Source organism: Micropterus dolomieu, linkage group LG03 (genome assembly GCF_021292245.1).
Source record: "Micropterus dolomieu isolate WLL.071019.BEF.003 ecotype Adirondacks linkage group LG03, ASM2129224v1, whole genome shotgun sequence".
NCBI classification, from domain to species: Eukaryota; Metazoa; Chordata; class Actinopteri; order Centrarchiformes; family Centrarchidae; genus Micropterus; species Micropterus dolomieu.
The window spans coordinates 13,928,206-13,955,434 of NC_060152.1; the positions used below are offsets into that span (position 1 = coordinate 13,928,206).

General features: G+C 40.8%; 2 protein-coding genes across 9 annotated transcripts; one reads left to right on the plus strand and one right to left on the minus strand.

Moving 5' to 3' along the window:
* Window positions 1–14,358, plus strand: epn1a (epsin 1a). 7 transcript variants are annotated; one of them, XM_046044599.1, is made up of 13 exons: window positions 1–198; window positions 4,087–4,247; window positions 4,511–4,612; window positions 4,987–5,145; window positions 6,049–6,177; window positions 6,481–6,610; window positions 6,771–6,928; window positions 7,141–7,212; window positions 8,746–8,829; window positions 9,986–10,268; window positions 10,914–11,078; window positions 11,318–11,560; window positions 12,422–14,358. In XM_046044599.1, the coding sequence occupies exons 3-13, from the start codon at window positions 4,544–4,546 to the stop codon at window positions 12,886–12,888; spliced, it is 1,959 nt and encodes a 652-aa protein (XP_045900555.1). In that variant the 5' UTR covers window positions 1–198; window positions 4,087–4,247; window positions 4,511–4,543; the 3' UTR covers window positions 12,889–14,358. The 7 variants fall into 7 exon arrangements, with proteins under 7 accessions (XP_045900555.1, XP_045900559.1, XP_045900560.1 ...); XM_046044603.1 differs by having other exon boundaries at window positions 5–198; window positions 6,481–6,601; XM_046044601.1 differs by lacking the exon at window positions 1–198 and adding an exon at window positions 265–528.
* Window positions 14,179–27,217, minus strand: foxj2 (forkhead box J2). Of its 2 annotated transcripts, XM_046044608.1 has the most exons (11): window positions 27,005–27,217; window positions 26,337–26,689; window positions 26,107–26,181; window positions 25,912–26,004; window positions 17,209–17,367; window positions 16,650–17,118; window positions 16,400–16,543; window positions 16,185–16,286; window positions 15,368–15,472; window positions 15,131–15,229; window positions 14,179–14,909 (listed from the first exon to the last, which is right to left on the minus strand). In XM_046044608.1, exons 2-11 carry the CDS (start codon window positions 26,661–26,663, stop codon window positions 14,797–14,799), a joined length of 1,686 nt encoding a protein of 561 aa, XP_045900564.1. In that variant the 5' UTR covers window positions 26,664–26,689; window positions 27,005–27,217; the 3' UTR covers window positions 14,179–14,796. The 2 variants fall into 2 exon arrangements, with proteins under 2 accessions (XP_045900564.1, XP_045900563.1); XM_046044607.1 differs by having other exon boundaries at window positions 15,131–15,472.
* Between the last annotated feature and the right edge of the window lie 12 nt (window positions 27,218–27,229).

The following is a 27,229-nucleotide window of genomic DNA, read 5'->3' on the forward strand; positions in this document are numbered from 1 at the left end:
ACACAAAACGTGTTTTGGTATATCTTTTCATTTTGCGATTTTGATTTTAGATGTCAAAAAGTAAATTAATAATTCATGAGGCTTCTACTACCATCCCAGGAAAACAAAGCTAACGTTACAGGGGGTGCGGTCTTTCCTGTAGTCGAGAACGGAAGCGGAAATTCGGCCATCTCCTCGTACATTCAAAGCTACAACAGGGTCAGTACACACTTGATTTAGATATTTATTGTTGTGTGTTGTCATTTTTTCTTGACATTTTGGCTTGTAATTTAAGCGCGTATATTCAACATTGTTCTGAAGTTGGACGTGTTCTTGCTAAAGCTTGTACAGTCCAGCAGTCCTGTTCCGAACTAACTGGCAGGAGCTAGCTAGCTAACTACTACCTTGCTAGCTGGCTACTCTTTCCTAGCAGCAGCAGCAGCAAGTGATTTCTGTTATCACTCAAACTGGCAGGTAACCTTAACCTCCGTTTCTAGTCTGGCATGATTCAATGTTGTTACGAGGACATCCCCTGTGATTTGACGTTAAGTGAGTCTGTCTGTCAATTCGTACCCAGCTACACCCTTCTGTAATACCCCTGTTGACACTTTACTCAGACTTTACCCAAACCCTGGTGGCAAAGTGCTAGCCAACTGTGTCGATTAGCTTCGGTGAGAATGGGAGAGTTGCTTGCTAAGTGTCTAATGCATGCAAACAACTACAGATGACAGCTAACGTTGGTTGTCCAATTGGCTTCGTAAACTTGTTTTACGATGCTTTTGTAAAATGTCAGGGGACCCGTTAACTCTGCGTCTAGAAACCTTACTCTTCGCTGTGTCTAACACCCAGCGCAAGTTGCTGGTTAGCTAGCATAACGTCAATTGATTATTACGTTGCTAAGTTTACGTTAGCTGGCTAACTTGATAGGTGTGACAGGGAAAGCTGCAGTTGTCTGTAACGTTAGCGACTGTTAATGTGTGTGCAGGCTAACTGGGTGGGGTAACTTCTTCGTGGGTCTGTGCAACGTGATAGGAGGAATAAGTTAGCTTAACATTAAGTTTTAATACTAACGTTAACTCTTTTCACTTGTTTGTTATCCTTTGGCTGGAAGCAACCTCATCTTGCACATATATCATAACCTATAGGTGAGGTGTAACTGATTTTGCTGATACTCAATCTCTTGCCTCCAACAGGTCTTTAATATTCAGTCATTAGCTTGACCTAACTGCCTGTGTGCTGATCTAAAAAGGCATCTCTGTAGACGATAAAGTTATTGTCTTTTTCTCAGGTGTTCTTAGAGCAGCAGGATGTAGACATGGTTAATGAAACCTTAAGTAGATTGTGGAGTTATTTGAGACAAAAGCCTGAGATACAAAGGGCATGTTATGTCCCTTATCAAAGATTAGTTAACGTGTCTGAACTTTGGTACAGAGCTTTAGGAGTCTCTGAACTGGCTTTTGCAATAGTTGCCTTATATTCAGTTATGCAACATTGTATTATATTGACCTGCTAATCTAAACACACATGTCCAGTTATATGTATCTGTATTGCACATAACACTTCAAAAATATACAGAACAGTTGTGACTTTGGCAAAGTAGATTTAAAATCTGAACAAATATTCATGTCCAAATGTATATAATTTTTTAATAAAATGTTTTACTCTTGTTATTGTTGAAAACAATCCACAGACATAGAGTAAGGAAGAGTTTATTTAAGACAGTAAGATACAGGTCTGAAGCACATTCTTATTTTCTATTACTTAAAAGTCTTCTAAAGTCTAAAAAGAATTTAAAATAAGCTCACAATTTCATGCCTATCAGAGTACATGGTGTAGAGGTAAGTCTGTGTACTTCCTTGTCACTGTTGATTCTGAGTGCAGTGTGCAGGAAGGACTGCTGGAGGCTGGGGGAATAGAGAGAGCAGCACTGGTTCTCAGTTGCCTACTAGTGCTCATTTGCCTTATTGGAGGGAATGATCATAGAGTGGGTGTGATGAATCTATCATCTTTAGCAAAGAGATTGCGCCTTCACTCCCTTCGTTCCCTGACAGATGGCAGTTGAGGGAGTGGCCAAGCACTGCGTTTTAAATGCTTATCTTAAATACCCTTTGCTGAACTTGCTCAGACTTCTCTTTACCTTAAGCGCATCCAAGGTTAAGGTTGAGGTTAGCTCCTAAAAACATTTGTCGAGAGCTTTGTGCAGTGGGTCGAGAGAGCATCTATTTGGTGAAAAAATGCAGAATGTGACAGTGAAAAGAATCAAAGGATGCATCTGGTCAGCAACAATGTTTCAGCCTGCTGTGTAAGCAATCAAATACAAACAATGCTCAGTAGGTGCTGAGGGATCCAATATTGTTCCACGAAATCATTCTCCGCATGCCGTTACAGCACCAGCAGCAACCATGATGTTTATGTCAAATTCAGACCTTGCTGCCATTGTGGCATAACAGAAACGATTATTTATTGCACCAGACACCTGGTCAGTTGTCCAGTTTTTGCTGATAACATGCTCACTCTATACCCGACTTGTTAATTGCTGATAGGAGTAAAACTTTAGACCATCTGCTAGCTTAAAAAATCTTGCTATACTCTTACAACCTCTTTGTCTCTCATTATTACCCACACTATTTATAATAGTTTCTTCTTTAGTAATCAATTCTAGTTAAAGTTCAAGATGATAGTTTATCGTGTAGTCAATCTAGTGATAAAGAATATCGTTACCTTTAATTAAGCAAAAGGATACATATTATAATGTAGCAGGCTGCAGAGTTCAAAATTCAGTTTCTGTTCAGAAATACAATATTTATTTAGTTCTACTCTTGCATGGCTTTACCCTGATAGAATTGTAGATGTCGCCTAAATGATTTTTAAAATGTGAAAGTAATTATTGACTGGCATGAATGAAGATGGCTCCTTCCAACTTAGCTAATGTGAATCCCACTGCTACAATTTAGGTTCGTCAAAGGAGAATATTTTCTGAAGTAGGAGAAACAACACAAGTTATTTTTTTATTTTTATTGGGTCTGTTCATATTACGTGCTTGTTCTTAAAAGAATAAAAAAGGGCTTTTATTTTCTGTTCTTTGAGAATTGAAAGCCTTTATTTTATGAATGAAAGACCTTTGACTTTGATAAGTAAGATAAAGCATATGTAATATTTTGTATCTCTGACTGTCAGCAGCAAATCATGTGAGTTAGTTTCTGAATATCTGCTTTGTCCTTAATTTGGAATTGGCATAGGACAGGGTTTTCCTGGCTCAAAATGAGTTGGTACCATCATGATCACGTGCACACACGTGCATGTGGACCCTGCCTGCAACTGGCTGAAGTATTCTAATAATTGTGTGACTGGAGAAAATTACAATTATCACGTTAAAACATATTTTATTTAAAATAGTAAATGAAGGTGCCCTGTTTAACTTTAAATTAACTACAACATCAAAGCTTTTTGTTTTAATTGACACCGTTAACAAACTGTAGTAGTCTCAATAATATTTGTTCTTACTGGAGCATGTCACGTGACGTAATTAAGTTCTGTTTGAGAACGATAACATGACCACAAATGGTGGCATGCTGAATATCTTGTAAAACTTTTTGATTTTGCTGGCAAAATATTATTTACATAAATGTAGATCCTCTGTTTTTGAAGCATTTAAAAATGAATTAAAAAAATAATTGTATCATATTAGTAGCCTATCATTTTTTTTTTATAACTTATTATTTTACTTCCTAATTTTAAGTATTCACTTTTATCAGTATAAATGGCAGTCATGTCCTCGGATGTAGGTATTGTAATGAATGAATATCATGTTCTACAGATGTCTGTTTTTTTCGTATTTGAATAAGTGGTAAAAAAGTTGATTTAATAAACAACTTTATTTCTTTAGCTTTCACCGGTGTACACGCTACTTTTATTGTTGCTTTACAGGACGGTGTTCAGTCACACATGTAGAGGCGCATAGAGCAGGGTTCACAAACACAGATTGGCATTTTTAAAACTATATTAAAACATTGCAAAGCACTGCTTCTACTAGTACGTTTGTTGTGATTTAGCAGAAATCCCTCAGTGGGTATTGTTTCTTTTTTTAATGTTAATCTTCCTCCGTAGTTTTCATCTTCCTGCGCCTGTGGGTTTGGGACCCAATGTTGCCACGGGAAGAAACAGACAAACTGAGACATAGTACTCCGTGAATGAGTGGCTCACAAGCCAGACAAACGAAGAGATACCAAGAGGAGAGACCCTTATTCTGCATCATTCTTGTGTAACAGGTGTGCATGAGCAGTCACATGAATTTAAGATTAATTTCTGGTATTGGTAATTGAAAGCTATATTTTATGAATGAAAGACCTTTGACTTTGAAAAGTAAGATAAAGGATATAAGTAATAATTTTTATCTCTGACTGTCAGCAGCGATGCAGTTGCTGAATATCTGCTTTGTCTTATTTTTCATTGTCTTTGATTGAAATGACAATGTCCTTGGCCGCTGTCTGTTTTGTATTAACTGTATTTTTCTTCTCCATCTGCTGTTCAGATTGCAACAAAACTCGACGGCCAGACCGTTGCAATGTCGACCTCATCGCTACGGCGACAAGTAAAGAACATTGTCCACAACTATTCAGAGGCTGAAATCAAGGTTGTGTGTCCCTCTGCTTAACTGACTTTTCTTCTTCTCCGCTCTTTTATTTATTTTTTTCACACCCACATCACCCATGCCCATGGCTTAAGTGTAGCCCATATATCTCTACAGCATAGATGACATAATGTAGCTGCTTATAATCTAATATTTCTTTGAAGCAACCTTCTCACTCTTTCCCCTCGTTATACAAAATATGAGCTAATCAAATCTTATCATCCATTCATTATTTTACTCTCCAACGCGTCAGTCCTTAGCTCAGAACACTGTGGAGCATTAAATTGTATTGTACAAAGTATTGGCCCAAAATTATTCTTATCACGGACAGTTTGGATGGAGGATAATTTAAGTTTGTCCCTTGCTGTGTTGTTCAGGTTAGAGAGGCGACATCCAATGACCCATGGGGCCCCAGCAGCTCTCTGATGTCAGAGATTGCTGATCTGACCTACAATGTTGTGGCCTTCTCAGAAATCATGAGTATGGTGTGGAAGCGCCTCAATGACCACGGCAAGAACTGGAGACATGTGTACAAGGTTTGTGTGTGTTGAAGATAAAAACAAAAGTTGTTGCGATATATCATAATACATATTCTTGCTATACATTCAATGTACTGATATCACAATACGTTTTTGATGCAGTGGTACCAGTATTACAGTATTGTGTTTGCAGTGTAAAGTAATGATGTTCTGACAACAGGATGTGTCCTAAATCACTCCCTATTAGTGCAATATTTTATTGTCTTTCTTGTTATTGGAGTACCAAAATTCTGAGTGTGAAAGTTATATACTATGTAGTCCCTTCAATTTCAAAGAAAGAATGGTGCCATGTGCTTTAATTTCCGCTTACAATCCTAGAGTGCGGTGCATCCAGTTTTATACAGGCAATAGATAGGCTCAATAGAAACATGACCCTTATTTTTTCCCAGAGATTTCCACCCGCGATCTGTTATCACAGCAGCAGGTGATCCGTGTGCCAGCTTGTTATGACGTAGCCTATTAAATGATCAAAACCAACAACTGCACTCTGTGTGGCTACTGCTGCTTTGCCTGGTCCCTGCTTATAAAATGTCCACCATATCCACGACTTGTAACGTAAGGCTACCAAGTTTTTTACGAGTGAAGTCTGTGTGAAACACATGCCTTTTATAAGATGACCGCTACCCCCCCACATGCCCAGATGTCATCGTCTATCCCGATGTCTTATTGTAGACATCGCCCAACCCTAATAGTAATCTTCATGATTTTGAGCTTTTGTAAGTTTTCAGATCTTGAGTTATTTATTCTTTCACGCTCCTGAAGTACATTGTGTATGTGAATCGAGGTAGAATCTAATAGGACTGATTGTAGCTTAACTGTTTTAATATTTGCATTTCTACTACCTTACTATCCAGACGTTTTCCACACTTGGTCATTGGTTGTGATTTGTATTTTCACCAGGCTATGACTCTTATGGAGTACCTGATTAAGACGGGTTCAGAACGTGTTGCCCAACAGTGCCGAGAGAACATATATGCAGTCCAGACCCTCAAGGATTTTCAGTACATAGACAGGGACGGCAAAGACCAGGTACATTTCACAATGCTCACAAACAACGCTGCATAGAAAGTTAAAGTGATTACTTTTCATTCAAGGACATTTTACAAAGAGTTTCTGACATATTGTGCAAACCTTCAAAGCCTGCAAAAAATGTTTTTATGTATTGTTAATAACTGAAACTGAAGTAAGTTAGCAAGCTGTTAGACTAACGGTGAAGTTCACAATGTAACTAACTGCATTAGTAATTAAAGGTGTGTCTATTTATATAATAACATAAAAACTGTACACTAATTTTCAGCATGAAATTGTGTGCCATCACCTGTATTATTCCAGGGGGTAAATGTGCGAGAGAAAGCCAAACAGTTGGTGACACTGCTGAAAGATGAAGAGAGACTAAGAGAGGAGAGGATCCACGCCCTCAAAACCAAAGAGAAGATGGCACAGACCTCCAGCGGTGAGATGGGTACTTTAAAGCAGTATTTAAAAAGATTCAGTCAGCTTAAATGCAGTGTTACAATTTGAACAGGCAGGCACACAACACCATGAAGGGCATTTAGCTCTGAGTAGTTGATAACCTAAAACAAGTTGTCATTAGTTCATATGCTTATTTGTTTCTGCTCCAGCCTCCTCAGCTCCCTCAGCACCCAACCTGGGCGGTAGCCTGTCAGTGGGCTCTCACTCTGGAGGGGCAGACCCTGAGCAGGCCTGGCCACAGAGCTCTGGAGAGGAAGACCTGCAGCTCCAGCTGGCTTTAGCCATGAGTAAAGAAGAGGCAGAGCAGGTAACACAAAGCAGCATATTCAAGGCAGGCACAGCTAAGTTACTGCTCTCTAAGCTAAGGATTAAAACATAACTTTAACTAACTACAGCTGCGTTTGCAGTTTGAATCTGTTCAGTCACCTGTGTTCACAGAGGGCTATTACTGATATTATTCACTACATGCACCTAGTTTTTCTCTCATCATGTAACGCCTGACCCCCCCCCCCCCCCCAGAATAGCGGAGACCCTCTGGAGGACGCAGAGCTCCGCTATGCTATCACACTCAGCAAAGACATGCAACAAAAGGTCAGGGGCAGTGAGTGTGCCCAGATGACTGGCCAGCCACTCATCAACTATCTGTCTTTCCGTCAATTGGAATTTCTCAAACACGCATCAAGCGTTGATCAATCAAATTAATTAATTTATGCTCATATTTGTCATATGTCATTTTCCTCAAGAGCAAAATTTGCATCTGACAGCAGTAATACTGTTGAGATAATTTAGTTTGCTGTACAGTGTCACATTCTTTTATAGTGCTTGCACTTATAAAAAGCGTGGTGTAACTGCAGAAAACTGAGCGAGTAAAGAATTGATTAACTCAAATTTAATAGTTGAATCTGCATGGCATTGACAAATATTTATCATAATTGACAAAATGAAACACTGAGTGTATAAGCATTGATTATTCTTTTCTCCCTGTTACCCTCTCTGATCGCATGCTCCCAACTGTAGTCTTGATTTGAAATACTGTCTTCTTCTTATCTGTTACACATCTCCTGCTGTGATAACTTCCTTTTTATTGTGTTGACAGATTGCAAAACGTGTGTGCCTGTCGTATGCAACTGTTTTGTGTCATGGAACTTCTGTATCACTGAACTGATTTATTCTATAAACTAATGCAGGGTCATTAATTATGCCATTGTTATCGTTACTTAGGGGCTTCAAGCACTGTAAGGCTTGGTTGTGTACCTGAGACGGCCTGTTTTCTTATGGAATAATTAGTTCTGCTGTTTGATAGTCAATCCTCTTTATAATGAGGTAGGAAATAAGGTCTGCAAGATCTGTATCAGTTTTGATTGAGGAATTGTTTTTAAACATTTTATGTTATGTAATACTCGGTCCAGTTCCACGCCTTATTTAAAAATTTTTTTTTAAAAGTATTGTAACTTTTTGTGCTGTAGGTGTGCCGAGTGTTAAAGAAGCTCAACTGCACTAAGCTAAAAGACTGGTACCTAATTCACAGTATTGTGAGCAAGTGAACCATGAGCAGCACAAACGGTATAAAAACAGCCTAGTTTCTGTGGAATATTCAAAATGGCAGCCTGTGTCAGGAAGCAAAGTAACCACAGCTGCAAAAGTCTCCTGCCCCTCCCCGCCTCTAAAGTGCTGCTGTTGGTTGAAACTGTGTTTAAACCTCAGTATTCTGTTTATGGTGGAGATTCACATCCTATCCATGTCTAAACATTCTTGCCACAACAGCTCTACAGTTCTCAGATTTATTTTAGGTGGCCATGTGACAGCAACCCTGGATGCTCTTATTTTCTGTGTGAAACTGCACTAAAAGTACAAGCATTTGTCTGATTTGATCATGTTTTAAAGTACTGTGAGAAATAGACAAAATTTAAAAAGTCTTGCAAATAATGCAGGGATTGGTTGGTTTGTGTTAATTTTCTTTTGACCGTAGATGATGATGATTAAAGGTCAGATTTTCAGTTTCCACTCCCATTGATTCAGGCTTTAATTGTAGAATTGTTAACTGATCCTAAATCTGTATCTGTGGTGTGCTTTCTGAGGTTGTGCGTCTCAGGTTGCTGACATCACAGTGTGTGTGATTGGCAGGAAGAGCGTCTGCGCAGAGGTGATGACCTGAGACTGCAGATGGCCATCGAGGAGAGCAAGAGGGAAAAGCTGAAGCCTGAGGATGTGCGTGTAAAAGCTCTACCTGTGTCTACCATTACCTGTCTCTCTCTAGCTCTCTCAGTTCTCCCAGTTCATGTGCACCTGATCATAGTTTTAGCCGTTATTTAAGTCTGTCCCATGAAATCGCCCACACAGATGAAATTATATCAAGATGTTTCAAATAGTAGTGGTAATAAATTCATAATAATAGCGTGAGCGGTTGAATAAACCAGATGCTGAGTCTTTGCTAGTGTGGGAATGTGGAAGAGATCAAATGACTTAAATTTTATAATAATTATTGCATTACCACTCCTATCTTTCATAATGTAAAATTCATATCCAAATGGGGCTTTACTGGGATATTTGGTGTTTAAAGCCACAATGCTTAGATTTATATTTGCCTTTCAGGCCAGTCAAGTCATGTCAAATATCCGTTTGATATAGCGCATCAGATTTAGAATTTCAATTTCATGTTCATTTACTCAGAAACAGAAGATAACTGTGTGCTCACATTATGTTTATTGCTGCTGTAATTGGCATTTAGTGCGGTCAGGTTCTTAATTTCTTTTCTTTTTTACTCATGCACATAACAAAACACGACCAAGAAAAACAAAAAAAGGGGAAGAGAACGGGTAGGGGGATAGAGAAGGGGCACTCACCTGGGGACCCAACACTAGGTCAGGTGTTAGCACTACCATCCTGATAATACTCCAGGGCAGAGCAAGTTACAACTGACAGTTTGGGACTGAAATATCTGCAGAAACAATCTGTCTCCGTGATGATGGCCCTCAAACCACAAAATGAGACTGTAAACAGCTGTGTCCATAGTGCAGAGTATGTCACAGCTTCCCGAAATCACAATAGTTAATTATCGAGGATTAATAGTAAAAAAATATTACTTGGACTAGAAATATTGTGTCAGTTTTGTCAAATTACATTGACACTGCACAGACAGGGAACTAAGAATTTACAGAAGTCAGAAGTTAATTCTGATTTCTTTTAACATCTGTTTGATGTAATTGCCTGGTCTGAAATTCTTCTTCCTTCTTCTCAGTTTTGTGAGTTTCCTCTTATCACAACACCATTATCTAAGCTCAGCAAGGGGAGACGAATGTGTCCTTAGTTTTCTTCCTGAAAACAGCTGTAGGAACATTAATCCGTTGTATATTCTCTTGTACAGGCCGCTCTGATGGAGTTGAGTGCCGTGGACCCCTGGGGGGGCCCTGCTGCCGCTGCCACTGTCGGCTCTGCTGGCCCCTCACCTCCACCCACAGTCCCTGCCCCTGCTGCCTCCGGCCCGTGGGGCACAGCCTCCACAGACCCGTGGGGAGTGGCGTCACCCACATCTCCTACAAGCTCTGACCCCTGGGGTGGGGGGGCCCCGCCCACTATAGCCCCTCCTCCAGACCCCTGGGGAGAGACATCCAACAGAGTTAATAACGTCGACCCCTGGGGAAGCTCGGGTAAGCAGCTACAAAACTGGTCACGTAGCAGCTCTGTAGCCTGTCAGGTTGGTGGCAATGTAATCATTGCTGAGTATCAAAAGGGAGAACCGCATCCTGCTCTGTGAATGAAAGAGGATGTGGAGACCTCTTGACCTTTACTCCTCTTCACTCCACTGTTCCATTTCCTGTCTTCACAAAAGCCCTGTTCCATTTTCTGTCAATGTCTTCATGCTGTCACATCTTCTCATCCACTCACCTGCTTTCAGTATGTAATGAAGGAAGCAAGCATGTTAAATCCATTCTCCCTCTGTGTCTAAACCAGGGATTTGTATCCTCTTGTTTCTACTCAGGATTGACTGTGGCTGTGTCTCAACCAGAGCTGTCTCGTCTCTTACCCTTTTGTGCCTTTTTAAATGTGTGAGGTAGCTTCTTATTATCTCTCCTTTACCTTCACTGAGCATCAGATATTAAGTAGGTGAAAGTAACATGGTGGACGGCTAAGAGAAATCTGCTCTCACCTATCAACTTAGTAGGACTGCAGAGGTCAAGGAGAGAAAGTGTTGGAACCCAGCCCAGCTTCCTAATCCCTCCTTATTGTGTATTGTACCTGTAAGGTGTTGTGTTAACCCTCCCCTCCCCTGCGTCTCCTCCCCTCCCCTGTAGCTGTGACCCCCCCCAGTGCCGACCCCTGGGGCTCATCAGTGCCACCCAGCACTTCCTCCTCGGGGGGGCCAGTAGACCCCTGGGCAAGGGACGGACCTGTCCCTGCCTCTGACCCTATCACCTCCGACATCTGGAGTGGCACCGCCAAACACACTAACGGCACAGGTACATTCACACCTAAAGCTATATGGGCTCACAAACACTGAGGTACTGGCAACACCCTTTTAAACAGATTTTCATAGATCACACACAGATTTTCAGTTGCGTTCACACACAACAGTTGTCCTGTCTTACATTTCATCCTCCTCTAGTATGTGTGAAGTATGTTTTTCATATATAATGAAAGAAAGGTTTTAATTGGTGTCTAATTTACTGTTGCTATTCCTCCTTCATTTCCCCCTTAGGAGACCCAGAGCGACGAGGGTCCCCAGCAACAGGCTGTGACAGTACAGGCTCTCCGGTGCCTTTTGACCTGTCATCTCTTGGTTCTTCACTTCCTGTACGTAAGACTCCTGAGTCCTTCCTCGGCCCCAATGCAGCGCTGGTGGATCTTGATTCTCTATTGTCATCTAAACCCAAACCCAAACAGCCGCCGCCTCCTTCTATCTCTTCCTCTTCAGCACACAACCCCTTCCTCCAGAACACAGGTTAGTAACAGCTATCATGTTAACTGTAGGGACACACAGGAAGAATTTTGTGTTTGTAGTTAGAGCTGTGTAGATTCACACTAAGTATACATTTTAAGATGCCATAATTAGCCTTGTTCACAGTAAAGTGCATCTGGCAGAAAAATACCTTTTGATTAAAATACATTCTCAAAAGATCAAGTTTAATGTCTTGAACTAAAATGTACTACTAATTAACTCACCAGTATGGAGACGGTTTGGCTGTAACTGGCTAGGTTTTTCTGAACGCCCCAGATCAAAAGCAGACCGTTAACCACCCAACAACCATGTTGGAGGCTCTGTGGTGACCCAGAGGCAAACTATACGCTTGTTTTCTAGAGGTGCACTAAACTAAAGCCTTTCTGTGGCAATGTAAATGCAAATATAAAATACTCTGGAACATTTAGGAGGCTAAACAAGGAACCTTTAAATGACTTAACTGTCTAAGTATATAATAACTGGAAATGAGAATGCATGAGTACCCCATGACAGTTTGTTATAGGGGTGCAACTAATGATTATTTTCATTATTGTTTATGATCTGGTAGGAGCAGGTTAGATTATTAGCAACATTGAAAATATTTTAGGCAATTTAATAAAGTTATTAATATTAGACAATTTTTAATGAAGGAGAAGAAATTCGGGGCACTACCACAAGTACTTAGTTAGTCTGATTAACATATTCAGTGTGTTTGGAATGTTTGCAAGACAAAAATGACCAAAACAACTACTTGACTATCAGTATAGTTTCTGATTGACTAATGGATTAACCAGTTCATTGTTGCAGCTCTAATGTTGTGTTCATGTCACATAATATTGTCTAACTGTCACCTCTGACCTCCAGGCTCATCTCCTGCTCCTGGCATGGCAGTGACGCCAGGCAGTACCATTTCCAGTAGGGGGGTTTCTCCAACACCTGCCTCCTCCAACCCTTTTGGAGTGGCTCCACCCATGTCCTCAATCTCACCTCAGCCCTCATCACTTGGCCTGAGCGGCCTCCGCTCCAGTCCAGTGCCTCCCAATCCCCTGCTGGGCATGGTGCAACCAGGAATGGGCATGGGGCCAATGAGTGTGGGTATGGGGGCCCCAGGAATGGGCCTGGGCATGATGCAGGCCAGCCCCATGGGCATGCCCTACAGCGGGCTCTCGCCTATGGGTCCCCCGGGCTCTGCTCTGTTGGGGCCCGGAGGTGCAGTACCTCCTCAGCTGATTTTGGGTGGGTCCACTGGAACAGGAGGAGTGATGGGGGCAGGAGGATCAGTAGGAGGCGGAGGAACGACAGGAGCGAGCACCAACCCTTTTCTTCTTTGAGGAAGTGTCACCACTACTGTGCTCACCTGTTTCAACCTCCTCTGTCGTACCTGCTGCCCCCTTCATTCATCCCCCTCAACACAATTTGTGTCCAAAAAGAAAAATGTGTACATCTCTATATTTAAAGAAAAAAACAAAACATCAAAAAGTCTGTTTGAAAGCATTATTTCATTTCAAAATAATTTCCCATATTTAGTTCCTTTCATTTCATTATGGGTTGTTTGTGGGCGGGAAATAGAGATCTATTTATTCTGTTCTGTATCGTTCTTCATGTTTTTTTGTTTTTTTTCCCCAGTCCTTTCTTTGAGATGAAGGTAAGTCTGTGAGAGCAGGAGACCTTTTCAGTAGTGTCACTCTATTCTATTACTTCTGCACTGAGAGAGAGATGGAAGGAGAGGGGACATAGCCACTAACAAACTGAACAGAGAAACAGTTGTACCTGCCTCTTACTCTTTTCTCCCTCTAGAATGAAGACAAACACTGAATCACTGAAATGAAACCAGTGCATGAAGGATGATTTTTAATGAACTCCACACTGAGATACGGACTGAAAAACCTGCAGTACCATTTCAGGCACAATGTGGTCAAATAGTTTAAACTATATTTCACTTTTAATTTAATTTAATGTTAAATGTAATTTATTTTTTTCCAAGTTTTGGGAACAAATAAACAAGGAAAATCACACGATGATGCCAATTAAATCAAATACTTTTTTGTTTTTCCTATTATTATTATTATTATTATTGTAGAAAACTAACGAGAGCTTTGACACCTGTTGTCTAATGGGGGGGGTGGAAATTATGGGATGTTTGTTGAATGTGTGAATGAGAATATGAATGCTCATTTATGTGTGTGTAAGTATGCAATAGTGCAAATGCCTGTTTCTGTGTAAATGTGTCAATATCTCTGTCTATTTTTCTTGTGGCTGATCTTATTTCAGTGACTCAGAAAGGAACAAATGACATTCATTATTTTTGTTTTTAAAAATTGTTACTTGTATTAATACTATTTAATGTTGGGATTTCAAATGAGGTATTACAAGGGTCACACATTTCTCTGCCAATCTTATTTCACACTTTTTTTATTAATCAGAAGCATTAGGTTTTTTTTCTCCAATCACACATTTCATACGGGATCCCTGGTGAACAGGTGTCCCACAGCACCACTGTCCTTGTCTTTCATCCCTTTGTCCTTCGGGGAGGGAGAGATACTGATGCTTCTTGAAAAATAAAAGACAATTGTTTCAGTGAATGAAAGGAGACAAAAAAAACCAGGGACTTGACAACATGCTTCATGCTGTTCTTTTAATTTAGTTTGATGAATTTATTGTTATTTTATATCAACAAGAAAATATCTCTTTTATCGGGTAAGGTTGAATTCGTGTGGTGATGACTGTGAACATTCACATTTGAAAAGTAAAATGGAAAAAAGAATCAAAAGGAATTTATGAAATAAAACAAAAACACAGGATGTGTGTTTGGCTTGTTTCATACTTGCTCTGTAGTTAATGCTTATGTCTGTACAGGCCATATATGCTTTTTTTTTTTTCTTTTTTTTTTTTTTACAGATTTCAATAGTGACAAAAATAAATTTACACTTTATTTTCTATGGTGAACACGTTTATAAATCTACAATCCAACAGGAAAAAAACACCCTGCCAATTAACTGGAGAAGAAAAGCTAAACAAAAGTTATTACAGCACATGAATTTGAATAAAGGTGAAAAACATCTACAACTCTTTCAACCTTGAAATACAGCGTTCTGTCACGTGACACACTTGATCCCAAACTTGCTCTCAGAGAAGCTTCAAGATGCGTAACGGCGACCCAGCGTCTTCACAGAGTTTAGCGCAGTCAAATTTCTCTGAAAAGTTCAGTCTTGGTTGTTTCGCCACACAGACACTGAGGGTCAAACGAGCAGAGAATCCCAGTCAAAGTCGTCCTGGAACTCCTCACTGTTGCTGTGCAGATTCTTTAATGGAGGACGCTGTCGTGGTGTCATAGACTGAGGCTGCAGCCCAGCTGAGACAGAAAGAGAAACGGACTAAGTTAGTATACAACTGCGGTGGAGGGATAGCAGGAAAAAGAGTTAAAAGCTAAAAAACTTTAACATTGATAGATAACCACCTGATTTCTCTAATTCAAACTACTTAAGACTCACGTTAGCTTCAGCAAAATGTTTTACACCAAAAAAGGACTATTCAAAAGAAAGCCATTTTTTGAACATGATGTCCAGGTCTTACCGGCTGAGTTTGTAGGTTGCGTTAGCTGTGGTCTTTGAAGTCCCTGTCCCTGCATGTGCAGAGCCCTCCGTGGCGGCTGAGCTCCACTGGCGGGATGAACTATGGGAGAGTAGGGGAGGGGGGAGGGGTGAATGAGGCTGGAAAGGGTAGGAGGTGGATTGGTGGTGAATGGTGGGACATGTAAGGAGTGAGGTGCACCGAGGGCGAGTGGGGAGCTATTCCCAGGGGTGATCATGCCTTTCTGAGTGAAGAAGCGGTTCAGAGAGTCACACAGAGAAGTGAAGAGCGCCGGGTCCAGGGCCCAGTCGCAGAGCTCCGCCTGGCGCATGCTCTCCAGCAGATCTGATGACAGAAAGTGAGCGCCTTTTAGAACAAAAAAGTTATCAAGGCGGGCAAAGTAAAGTCAACATTTCTACCACTTTGCAGTCTTCATACCATGTTATCTTCCACTAATTATGTATTCTGGCTAGTAAATTACATCATCCTAGCTTTAAAAGACAAATATCTTTAAGGATCAGCTCACCCAACTGGCAAAAAAATTTAAAATTTTCTTCTAGTAGTATCTAGTGATGGAGATAGTCTTGGTTTTTATCTGGTTTGAAATCTATCTGTGTCTGAGATTTCTCCAAATACAGGCGACTGACATTTCATTGGTGGTGCTCACAGCATTGAAAATAACATTTAAGGTAACATTTTGACACCACTGAGTGATTTCAGGCGACAACTAAGGATTGTTTTCATTATCAAATAATCTGCTGATTGTTTTGGCAAAAACAAAATGCTCTACATGATTTCTCACCTTTCAGAAAGTGGAACCACAAAATCTTTGGTGTTTTTTCTGGGGAAAATGACTAATCAATAATCAAAATAAGTACCAATTAATTTTCTGTCCTATGAAGACTGTTTCTGTAGATTAAGCAGAGTTAACGCTCAGAGAGGGACATCTCAAAACCTCAGCAGATAAAACCCAAACTACCCTCAGAGGTAAGTTTAAGTTATTTTGTCATTGGAGTGAAGCGACCTTTTAAACATGAACCTGGTAAATAGCACGGACCTGGGTGCCCAGAGAGGTCTATGTTTGCCCAGTCTAGATGGCTGGCGATGCGGAAGCTCTCCTTCAGAGAATCTGGGTTACTGAACCAGTCAGGCGGCACAGCTAAAGTGGAAGGGAGGAAGGTCACTTTAGAAAGTACTGATCTTCCCTGTTATGTTGCTGGGTTTAATACAATTCAAGCCTTTCTGGGGCAGATGGGGTAAGGTGACACTCACTGCATTGCGAAACGCGCTCTGTCTCATGAGGGTGTGCAGCTGGTGGAGGTGGTGCAGGTGCAGGGTGAGGAGACATTGGTAGCAGAGTTGGAGTGTGCAGTGGGGTAGTGTCATTGCTCAGGCCAGCCAGGGGAGCAACATCCGCTGGAAAGAACAACAAGGAAGTCATTCATCAAGCTGTTTACGTGTATAATGTACACTTTATTGAGTTATTGGACACAAAACACGCCCAAGCACACATCGTACTTACACTGTGAACCTCCCCTCTCTCGCATGGTCTTGAAGAGAGACTTGAAAGATGCGTACAAGTCTGGTAAATTCATCTCATCAAAGGTGAAACGGAGCGGAGGATCAGTGGAGGAGGTTAATGAGACAACAGGAGGGACAACCGATACAGAAGAGTGAGTGGCTCCTGACACAGTGCAAACAGACACAGGCACCAAGTTAGGGGTGCAGGAGAAAGTGGAAACAGGTACGGGCCCTGAGATGGCAGGAAAGGACAGAGTGGCATTAGAGAAAGAGGGAGCAGCTGTAGAAGGTGCAGATAAATGCGTAGCAGAGGGGGTGGGGATGGGAAAAGTGGGGCCGGGTGGATGGGGAAGTGGGAAAGAATTGATGGAGGACATGGGGGCGGCAGGTGGGAGCTCAGCTGAAGGAGAGAGAGATGGGTGAGGGGTAGGGAAGCTGGACACGGGGTCTGGCATGTAAGGTGAGGGTTGCTGTGAAGATAAAAGACAAGACATTTGAGTAGGTGCTGTTTAAACAAGAATAAACCTAGCTTCGAGAAAGAGGGGAGAAAGTGTCTCTACCTTGCATGGGGGAGGAGAGAGGGAGGCAGCCTGGGCTGACTGTTGCTGGACGGCTCCCAGTGGCTCTGTGTCAAGGTGCTGGTGGTCCGTGTGGGAGGTTGGCTGTGGTTGATGAGGAGAGGGTCCTCTCTCTGCTTGTGTCCCCGGTACTTCAGGAACCTGTAACAGCACAGTGTTACTATTTGTAATGGTGGTTTTAAATCCTGTAAGAAGCAGAAAGTAGCAAAACTCAAGTTTACTCGAGTTAAAGTGTCGGTTCACCCAAATCACAAAATGAAAAATAGACATTCTTTTCACGTAGCCATGCTTTTCTTTGCCCGGATTTGGTTTCTGCCTTCACCCCAATACAAAAAAAGATAGAAAATTATGTCAGCTGTTGTCATTTGAACAATTTCTTCCATAGAAAATATTCACTATTCAAATGATTGACAGCAAGGTCTGCAGATTATCAAAAATGGACAATTCATCACCAACATATTTGTCCAGGATGGACATGTTCGTGTTGATTTTTAAATGTAAATCTTTTCAATGCAGTGAGCACCACAAATGACACTATTTCATTCATCATTTTATTGTGGTGGACACAATAATCCCAGAGACACATTTAGGGCTGGGCGGTATGACCAAAAATGTTGTCAAGGTAAAAACATTTCTTTTGATTTAAAAATCATTTGATATCGATAATAATCACCATATATGTCAAATCATTATTTCTTTCAAGTAAAGGCAGATTTTATTTTGTTAATTATGTAGTTAAACTTTTCTTTATGTTCAGAATGTGACAAACACTTGATGCCAAACTCTGGATCACTTAACAAATCTGAGGTACAACATTCAAAACTACTATAATAAAATGTTTCTCAACTAATATGATTAGTTAATCTTTTTTCAGGCCTCTTTTTCTCAACAAAATAAATATTTTAAAGAGGCCATAGTAGTAGTGCTTTTTGCCTTTTCCCCTCTCCTTTATTGAGTTATACACCTTTTTTGTGCAAGTAATAGGTTTGCAAAGTGAAAAAGCCCAAAGTTCACCCCAAAGGGAGTTCCCATCTCCCACAGAAAACACTTCTCTGAACTGCCTGAAAAAAGCTCCTTTGTAGTCCAGCCTTTTCTTCTGCGCCTCATAATGCTGGCCTTGTCGGATACGCCCTCAAAAACACCGGTGGAAAAACCATAGGGAAAAATACACTGAGCTGCAGCACACAGTGACAAGGGGCCTCATGTATAAAAGACTGCGCAGCTCTCATACTTAAAGATGGCTACTCAGAGAATTTGAAAAGTATGTACGCACCGAAATATCCACATAAAAAAAGGCGTACGCCAGGTCCTGTGCACCTTTCCTATATACATCCCAATCAACATGAAACTGAGCCTCCCATAAATTACTATGCAAATCACCATAAATACGCCAGCGTCACCTCCTAAGGTCCAAATAACAACGGCCGAACCTGCTGCAAAACAGTTAAAAATAGAAACTGAGTGTGAGATCGAGGTGCTGATCACTGAAGTGGAGGAGAGGAGAAATATTTCATTTGATGGTTTGAACTCTTTGATCAGCAACTAAGGCAATGAAGGAGTGGCGTTCGTGTTAGTCAGTCAGTACACCCGGCTCAGACCTACTGATACTGGCTGAAATAAAGAAAACATGGTCTGACATGAAGTGGAGGTCAAAAAAGAGGAAAAGACTTTTTCTGATTCAGAAATCCAGGTGCTTGTGGGGTGGAAGTTAGGAAAGTAGGCTACATGTTGTTTGATGCAGCTTGTTGACAAACAAAAGAAGATTCCGATAGTTATATTATTCTAAACAAAGGCTTTAGTTAGAAAGGTAAACACTATATATTGTTGACCACATCAGACACACATGTCGGCTCACTCTCGCTGCCACCAGCCGACTACCAGAAACCGTGGTTATAGCCTATATTTGTACCGGGATGGCACGGTTCCACCAGAGTGGTGGTCTGTCTAATGCTGGACCCAGTTCAGCACACAGATCCAAGAGCACGACTTCAGGGAATCTAAATCGAAGTATTAGCCAGTCATCATCATGGGCCAGGAAATTGTAATGGACACTCCTGTATTCCTTCCACTCGCGTTGTCCAAAATGATGGAGGTTTGACAGGTGAACACAATGTTTAATGTTTTAATGTTTTATGTTTGGCCTGCATCGTGATAAGGACTGATGATAAGGATGGAGAGTGGCGATTGTGTGAGAGATGTCCCTGGCTTTATTTCCACACATTTTTTATTTACACAGTCCATATGTGCAGGTGGTGAAGATGTGCCGGGTGAGTCGAGGTGAGAAGGCAGATCTGTTTGTGCGCCACCGCCGCATCTCAGTGCGCTCTGTGCGGTTGACAGTCTGATTACTGCAGCAGTTTTACACACGAAAACTAAACTGAAAACTAAATTTTCACATATGATATGAACTACCGACGATCTCTTCAATGTTATTTGAGGTTATCTCGGATTTTTATGACCATGATAATTCCATCAGTTAGCCGAGTTAATAAACGTCTAACATCGGAGAAAGGCAGCCTGCACCTTGCCACCTGACATTATCCTGGCTTTATGCTGGCAGGTTCACAACTGAGTGTCAGTGGCTACACTGACACTCAGTCACTGAGTTGGCACTTGGCTTTTTTTATTTCTTTTAAGGTACAGTAAGGAATAGTTATGGCTCACAAGAACGAGCACAAATAAAACTGCTGGTTTGAATGTTTACATGATAAAGTGATTAAATGTGAGAAGCATCATTATCTATTCCTCCGATATTCAATTTTATTTTGTTATTAAAACACTACATAGGCCTACATGATCAAACTTTTATTGTGTATTAACGAACGTAATTATTTTGTTGCTTGACTAGGCTACTTAAATTACATATGAACAGTAACTGCAGTGGAAACTTATTTTGAAACATTTTGTGAGTTTTGGCAGTTTGGAGTTCACTGACAGAGCCAGACAAAAGTTTGCGGAGGGTCCGCACATTCTCACGGCAGCTCAAGAGTTTGCGCCTGGGCCGGCACATTCTCATGTCACCTTCATTTTTATACATCCCATGTGTGCGTGAAAACCAGCGTACCTAATGTGCGTAGGGGAGAGCGGGGTAATTTGTCTCATGTGTAAGTTGTCACACTGCTCATAACTCCATCACTAGAGGCTCTATGACAAAAATCAAATAGCCATTTTGTGTGACTTCTTTTTCTATGTTCAACTTCCTGTTCACATGTGGTCAAGGTCACTCTAATCTGAGGTGAGCACAATTTTATTTATTTTTTTTGCTTCAAAAGTAAAACATTTGCACTTTACATTTTATGTATTCCAACCTTATTAGGTGTGAATGTTCAAAATGATAACTTTGCACAAAGTAGAGAATAATGTGTCTTTTGATACTTCAACATTAGCACATATGTCAGTTTGGGGCAAGTTGTCTCAATGACTTTGGGGCTAGTCTTCACATGTGATTAGTTCCGCCAGTACAAATAAACACATATAACATGCACAAAAAACTATGTGAAATTGTATAATTACCTCTGACACTAGTATTGAATGATACTGTAAATAGAATATTATACACTGTAGTTTACAGCAGCAGCCATATGCCTGGACAAGACTGAATTCACAGATTATATACAGTCTTATACCGTAGGCATGTAGTGTGTTAGTAGATATAAACACACACACACACACACACACACACACTAGTTATTAATTTAGTTAGGCAACAAGGGTAGTAGACAAATAAGCTTGTAATAAATTTGTAATTGCAAGGAGGAATGTGTTTTTGAAGGAAGGAAGAAAATTATCAACTGAAGACAGAGAATGGCAGTACACCACCTTACATGTTAAAGGCAGTCAGGCAGGTGAAGTTGAAGAACAAATCAATCAGAAGTACAGCTAAGGATTTTGACACAAGCCGCTGACATCTCTTTTGGCCTCATCTATGTGGAGCCATTTTCATACAGTATTCCAAAGAAGACGTGGTTTAAGTTTAACACCACATCTGTTGAGTTAAGAAGTTAAAGTAAGTTATCTGCAGCATTACATTCAATTACCATAGATCTATTTGCACTCCAGAGAACGTTTGATTTTAAAGTTCAAAGTAAAGAGGTTAAAGTGTGCTCTGCCAACATTTTTGTTTTTAATTAAATTATTTATTTTCCAAATTCTCTAGGCTTGAGTGTTGATGGATTTAATTTTTTAATTCTGGTTACAATTTGAAATTGAAATCAATATTCACAATTAAGTGTTCTAACTGTTTGATAATCCAGTGTGACAACCTACCCAATGCAGTATGACAACTTACCTGCCGATGGGGCAAATTGTCACAAGTGCACACTCTCTATTTAACAGTCTAAAGATCCATAATGAGATAAGATAGGAAGACATAATGAATACAAAACTTCTGCCCAAGACTTCATTCTTTCATTTGGTATGACATTTGTACCATTGTGATGTACGGTGCTCAGTAAATGTTAGACAGTGTGAAAAGTGTGAAAACATACCCTGCTCTCCCCTACACGGCGTTTATACATGAGGCCCAAGATCTCCGCCTGCTGCCTCTTCTCTCCCTTCCAAACATTAGCTAACTTCCAGTCAGTCAACAGACATAAAGTTGTTACCGTAATGCAGAGTTAAAAAAACCCCAACAACAGCTCACTGCTCTGAAACTCTTGCTCCAGTCCATGTTGCTAAACTAGGGTGTGTTTCCCCTACAACCATGGAAGGTCGCATTGAACTATCTTGGCACGATGCAGGGGTGTTTCCAGGCTCTGGAAACATTGGGGGCTTAGCCCATCCCAGAAATCTTTCATGTTTTCACCCCCCACCCCCCATTGCTGTCTACCCAAAGTACTTTATAAAGCCACAGTAAATTATATATATAGCCTACATTTATTATGATTTTTATAATTTCTACTGATAATAATTAACACTGATAATATTAATTAAGGGATGTCTGAGGTGGCAATTTAAAATAAAAAAAATATAGTGTAATATAATGCACTAAGGCTGTCAGGCATTCTGTATTGCTGTCAGATATGTTTCTCCTGTAGACCAACCTTTCTCATACAATTTAATCCCAGCTGAGTCTACATACATGCAGGCATGTCTGAAGTAGCCTAAAGTCTTTCTTAATGTGCATATGGCACTGTTTCACCTCAATGAAAAATTAGCTTAATTAATTTTAATTAAGTAAAATTTTCTGCACCAATTTATGGTGGAAATGTCTTTAGTTTTATAAAGGGAAGGACAAAATATAGGTGGCAGGTCATAATTCAGAATATAACAATAATAATAAATAAAAAACGCTGCGCTTGTCACTGTCACTTTTTACCCAGCCGTCCAATCACAGTGCAGGAGGGGCGGTACAAACACTACACCGAGCATATCCGATCTTGAACGAAATGATGTGCATACTCGCCGAGGTGTTTCCTCATGAACCCACGTACTGTGCTCTCATGTTTCAGCCTTCTCTTCATGCAGAGCAAGGGCCAGAGCAAGTTGGCCTACGTACTTTGTGGTGACATTTTTACATTCACTAAAATTAAGTAGGCTACCCTACTTGCAGCACATCGCCTCCACGGAAATTATGTATCATAGCAACCACCGCGTCTTGAAAAAAAACACTGCGCCTCCAAAATGCACCCTAGCGCTCCCAGCTAGGCGTTTTCAGAAGAGCAGGTGGCGTTTTCAGCTGGCAAAAAACGCATTGGTGGACATAGGCCCTTAGAGATGTGATTGGGCCAGCCCAATGTCAGTATTGACCTATGCTTTATGGGACGATCGTTGTGCATTTTTTTATAAAAAAATATAATTTCACTTGTAACCTATTCGATGAGACGAGAGCACTGTTCATCACCAGAGAAAGAAAACCGACACTGAAAACACTGGTGATCAGACAGAAATATCACCACGATTCCACACAAATGTTCACTTTTAAAGTGCAGCTCACAGCCGCTTCAGAGGGAATGAGGCATACTGGAAACAGTGAAACAGCAGTGTCTCACAACGAGGGGGACAGAGACAGCAGCACACAGAGCGTCAGGTGTCTGTGTCGCGGTCAGGTGTCATGATATTGTCTCACTACTTTGCGGTGACTGTCAACCGTTTGTGTTAATACATTGACTAGACACTGACCGACAACATTTAAATGTAGGCTATTGATTACAATTTTGCTAGAGACAATTCAGAAGTTGCGGACAAGCCCTGAAGCTGTGAGCATTGTGCTCTCTCTCTCTCTCTCTCCTCACGTGCTTAAGCTTGATTTATACTCCTGCGTAGGGTCTAGCCAGGCATTTATACTTGTGTGTCCGTGTGAATGGAGGTAAAATTGTAAACGTGCAGCTGGTGTAGCCTTTTCAAATGTTATCAACCGAATGGATCACATTCTGATAATGAAACGAGTCATTTCGCTCGGGTTGTGATGGTCACATATATTGATCAACCTGTTACAGCCGCCGTTTTGGCCGCTAGTAAAAGTTACTTCAAAGCATGAGCACTTCCTGTCGGCTCGGAGGAATTGCGAGGCTTCCAAGCCAACCAATCACAGAGCTTACGGTCCGTGTCGACTCGACGTGTAGTTACATTTTTGAGGAGGTGCACGTCAGGCTACGCCGTAGGTGACGGTGTAGGGTAGGGGGCTACATTTTTTTTGAACCAATGTAGTTCAAACTAACATGTTTCCAAGTGTGTTCTTCTGACTTTCACAGCACGAAACTCACAAAAACGTCATATTCTGCCTAAATATGTCAGTTGTCACCGATATTAAGTGACATTATTATGCTAACTTATTAAGCTTTTTATATTATAGGCATACCGACAATAACAAGAAAATCAACAATATAGTAAATAATATAGCCTAACCTAATCATTTTATTTAGCCTAACTATAGGCTATAACTTAGAAGAAAAACATGATTACAAGACAAATAGTTTCAATAGGCTAGGTTTAACCTGCAAGTATCTTCGCGTCAACACTTTAACACTGTAATCAATCCCTTGGCCACAAATGATCTAGGTCTTGACAATAGCTCAGTGCGATAAGTGGCTGTGCTCAGGAGTGTAGTCTATTGAGACAGACAGGGGTTTGACTCCTGTGAGTTCTCTATTTATCTTGCAACGAAAGCTCTCAGGGATTTATTCATTACAGTACCTTCATGAATTCTCTTTTTATATTTATGTTTGTAATGAAGACTAGAGAACACCCATCTTCCTCAGAGGCCTGGAAATATAAATGAAGGTAATATTAAAAGCCTTGTCTTTACATTGTCATTTTGTCCTTTAACCTTAATACTGGGTGAGTAATATTACATTAAGTTATTGTGAACAGATGGGTAATCTGTGAGAAAAACACCTGTTTTTCGTAGATGGTCTACAGATGGGCTACTAAGTACGGTACTGAAATAATGCAACCCTTCTCATGATCTGACAAATACATTTAAAAGTACATTAACAACTTAATTTAAAAATATCTTCACCTTAAATATGTTTGTACAGCAGGATTATCTAACGTTCCCTGCTTAAAACACATTACATCTGCCTCCTAACACTGCCTTTTCTGCTATCAGTCACAAACTAAGCATCTAACCACAGGTCAGGAGCATCTAACCACAGGTCAGGAGCATCTAACCACAGGTCAGGAGCATCTAACCACAGGTCAGGAGCATCTAACCACAGGTCAGGAGCTGTAGTTTGAACTATGCAACTTACTAACAGTTGGTGCAAACATACGTTGGAAGTATGGTTTCGGAGAACACGGGACACCTGCATGGCTTAAGGATGGTTCGTACCATGTAAGTTACCAACTTAGTTACCTCCATAGTTCGAACGAGGGTTTTGGGAAACAGTTGCATCGCAAGTGCATAGTTCCAACCAAGGAGGTTGCTACCACAGTTAGCAACAATGCTTTTGGGAAATGCACCCCTGGTGAGGTGAACATATACAGCTGAACCGAAGCCGTGTTTACGGCTTCTCAGGACCCGCCCTACTCTGCTTCTGATTGGCTAGTATTCCTTAACGACATAGTGCACATATGCAACTCCCAACAAAGATCTTATAGAAGAAGTGAGATGCATCCCTCCATAGTTAAAAGAAGCGTTCAACACACAGGGTGAAAAGGGGAGCTGCAGCATTGTGCAGTAGGACAAGAAATATGGTGGTTTTTGAAAATGAAACCATGTAAACCTGTTCTGGTACAACCCCTAAATAAGAATATGAACCTGAAAATTAGCATAATTTGACCAATTTAATAGAAAAATTAAATTTATTAAATTAATTAAACCAAATAGTTATTGACGAACATTTATTATATTCTTATTGAGGAAAATTATATTGTGATAATTATTATTGTTTTATTGCCCAGTCCTAGACACATATATACCCAAAACCAGGGCCAAATAAAACCAAAACCAGACTATGCATGGCTAAATAGCACTAAAACATCTGGCATCTTTGCCAGGAATCAAATGTGGCAAAAATGCCTCTGAGAACTGGAACATTGATGAGTTTTAATTCATTCTTTATCAGGTGTTTTTCATTTAAAATCTTAATTTGCCAAGAAATGAGTAAGCACAGCTGTCTGTAGTGCAGTAAAAAATTATAGGGATTCAATGCCAGAATCACAAACTTGTACTTGCACTTTTGGTTGTTTGACATTTTGACAACATAGGTTTGATGGCTGAGTGAGTGAACTTAAACAACTTACATCCTGCCTCTCCTCTTGCTCCTCTGGATAGGGACGTTTAGGCGCCCTCACTTGATTCACCTCTGGGGGTCCATCCATCGTCCAATAGGAACCCTTGAAATACAGTACACATTTCTATCTTTAGCTCTTTTAAGCAAACATTTTTCCATCACACATAATGCAAAAGCACAAATCCACATCATAGTAGTAACTCACCTTGCCGGGGTCGCTCTGTGGCCGAGGAACCTTCCTGAAGCATTTGTTAAGGGACAGATTATGCCGAATGGAGTTCTGTAGAGGACACAAAGTGACATAATGAAATTTATTATGCAAATAATATTAAAATGGTTACAAATCAACAAACCAACTACTTTAACCCTTTAGTAACAATGTTATTACTATTCTAGTACACTGATTATTTGTTGTTGTTCTACATTGCAGCTTACTTTCCATCCACGACCAGCTCGGCTGTAGTAGGGGAAAGTGTCACTGATCCAGGTGTAGATGTCATTCAAACTCAACTTCCTCTCAGGTGCAGCTGCTATTGCCATGGCGATGAGAGTGGCGTAGCTGTGAGGGGGTTTCCCCTTGGAGTTTGAAAGGGAGGGGTCCGGCACAGAAGGTAGTAAGTCTCCCCTCTCCCTCGCTCGGTCTTTCTTCTTGTCCCTCTCCCCTCCTCCTCCTCCTCTCTCTCTCCCGGAGCGCAGGCTGCTGATTCCCAGCTGAGGTAGCCAGTCAATACTGGTGAGACTGGAGTCCAAGTCAGAGGACATCGTCTCTCTTTATCTCTGACCAGGGTCTGAGGGATCAGAAGAGGAAGTACTAAATCAACACGTCCTTTTACTTTTTTGTTTATTTTGGACACTGTTGACACAAACGCTGGTGAATGTTATAGTAGATCCCCCTCTGCTGTAATATAACACTCCCAGCCGTTCTGTTCCTGTACTCCCAACAAGCGTAAGTTACACACCACTAAATTCAGACACAAGACACTTCTGCTTCTCTGGAAACCATCCATTCACAAGCAGGAAGACATTGCATGAATGTGACAGTAAATATGTGTCCATTCAACCTACATGTTCTATTTTCTGAGGAGGAAGAGTGACTTGCTTACCTCTCTGTAGCCACTCGAGGCCCAAGGCCTTAGAAAGTGTTAATAATCTGATGTTGTCATCAGCTGTGCACAACTGCTGACAAGCCGGAGTCCGTCCTTGCCTTCAGATCTCTCTCTTCGGCATGCTGATCCCGACAAGGCCTCCAATCATTCCTATGCTTTGTGAAAGTAACTTTGGACAAATACACACAAAAACTTATCGGAGAGCTTCCTTTTTCTCTCTCT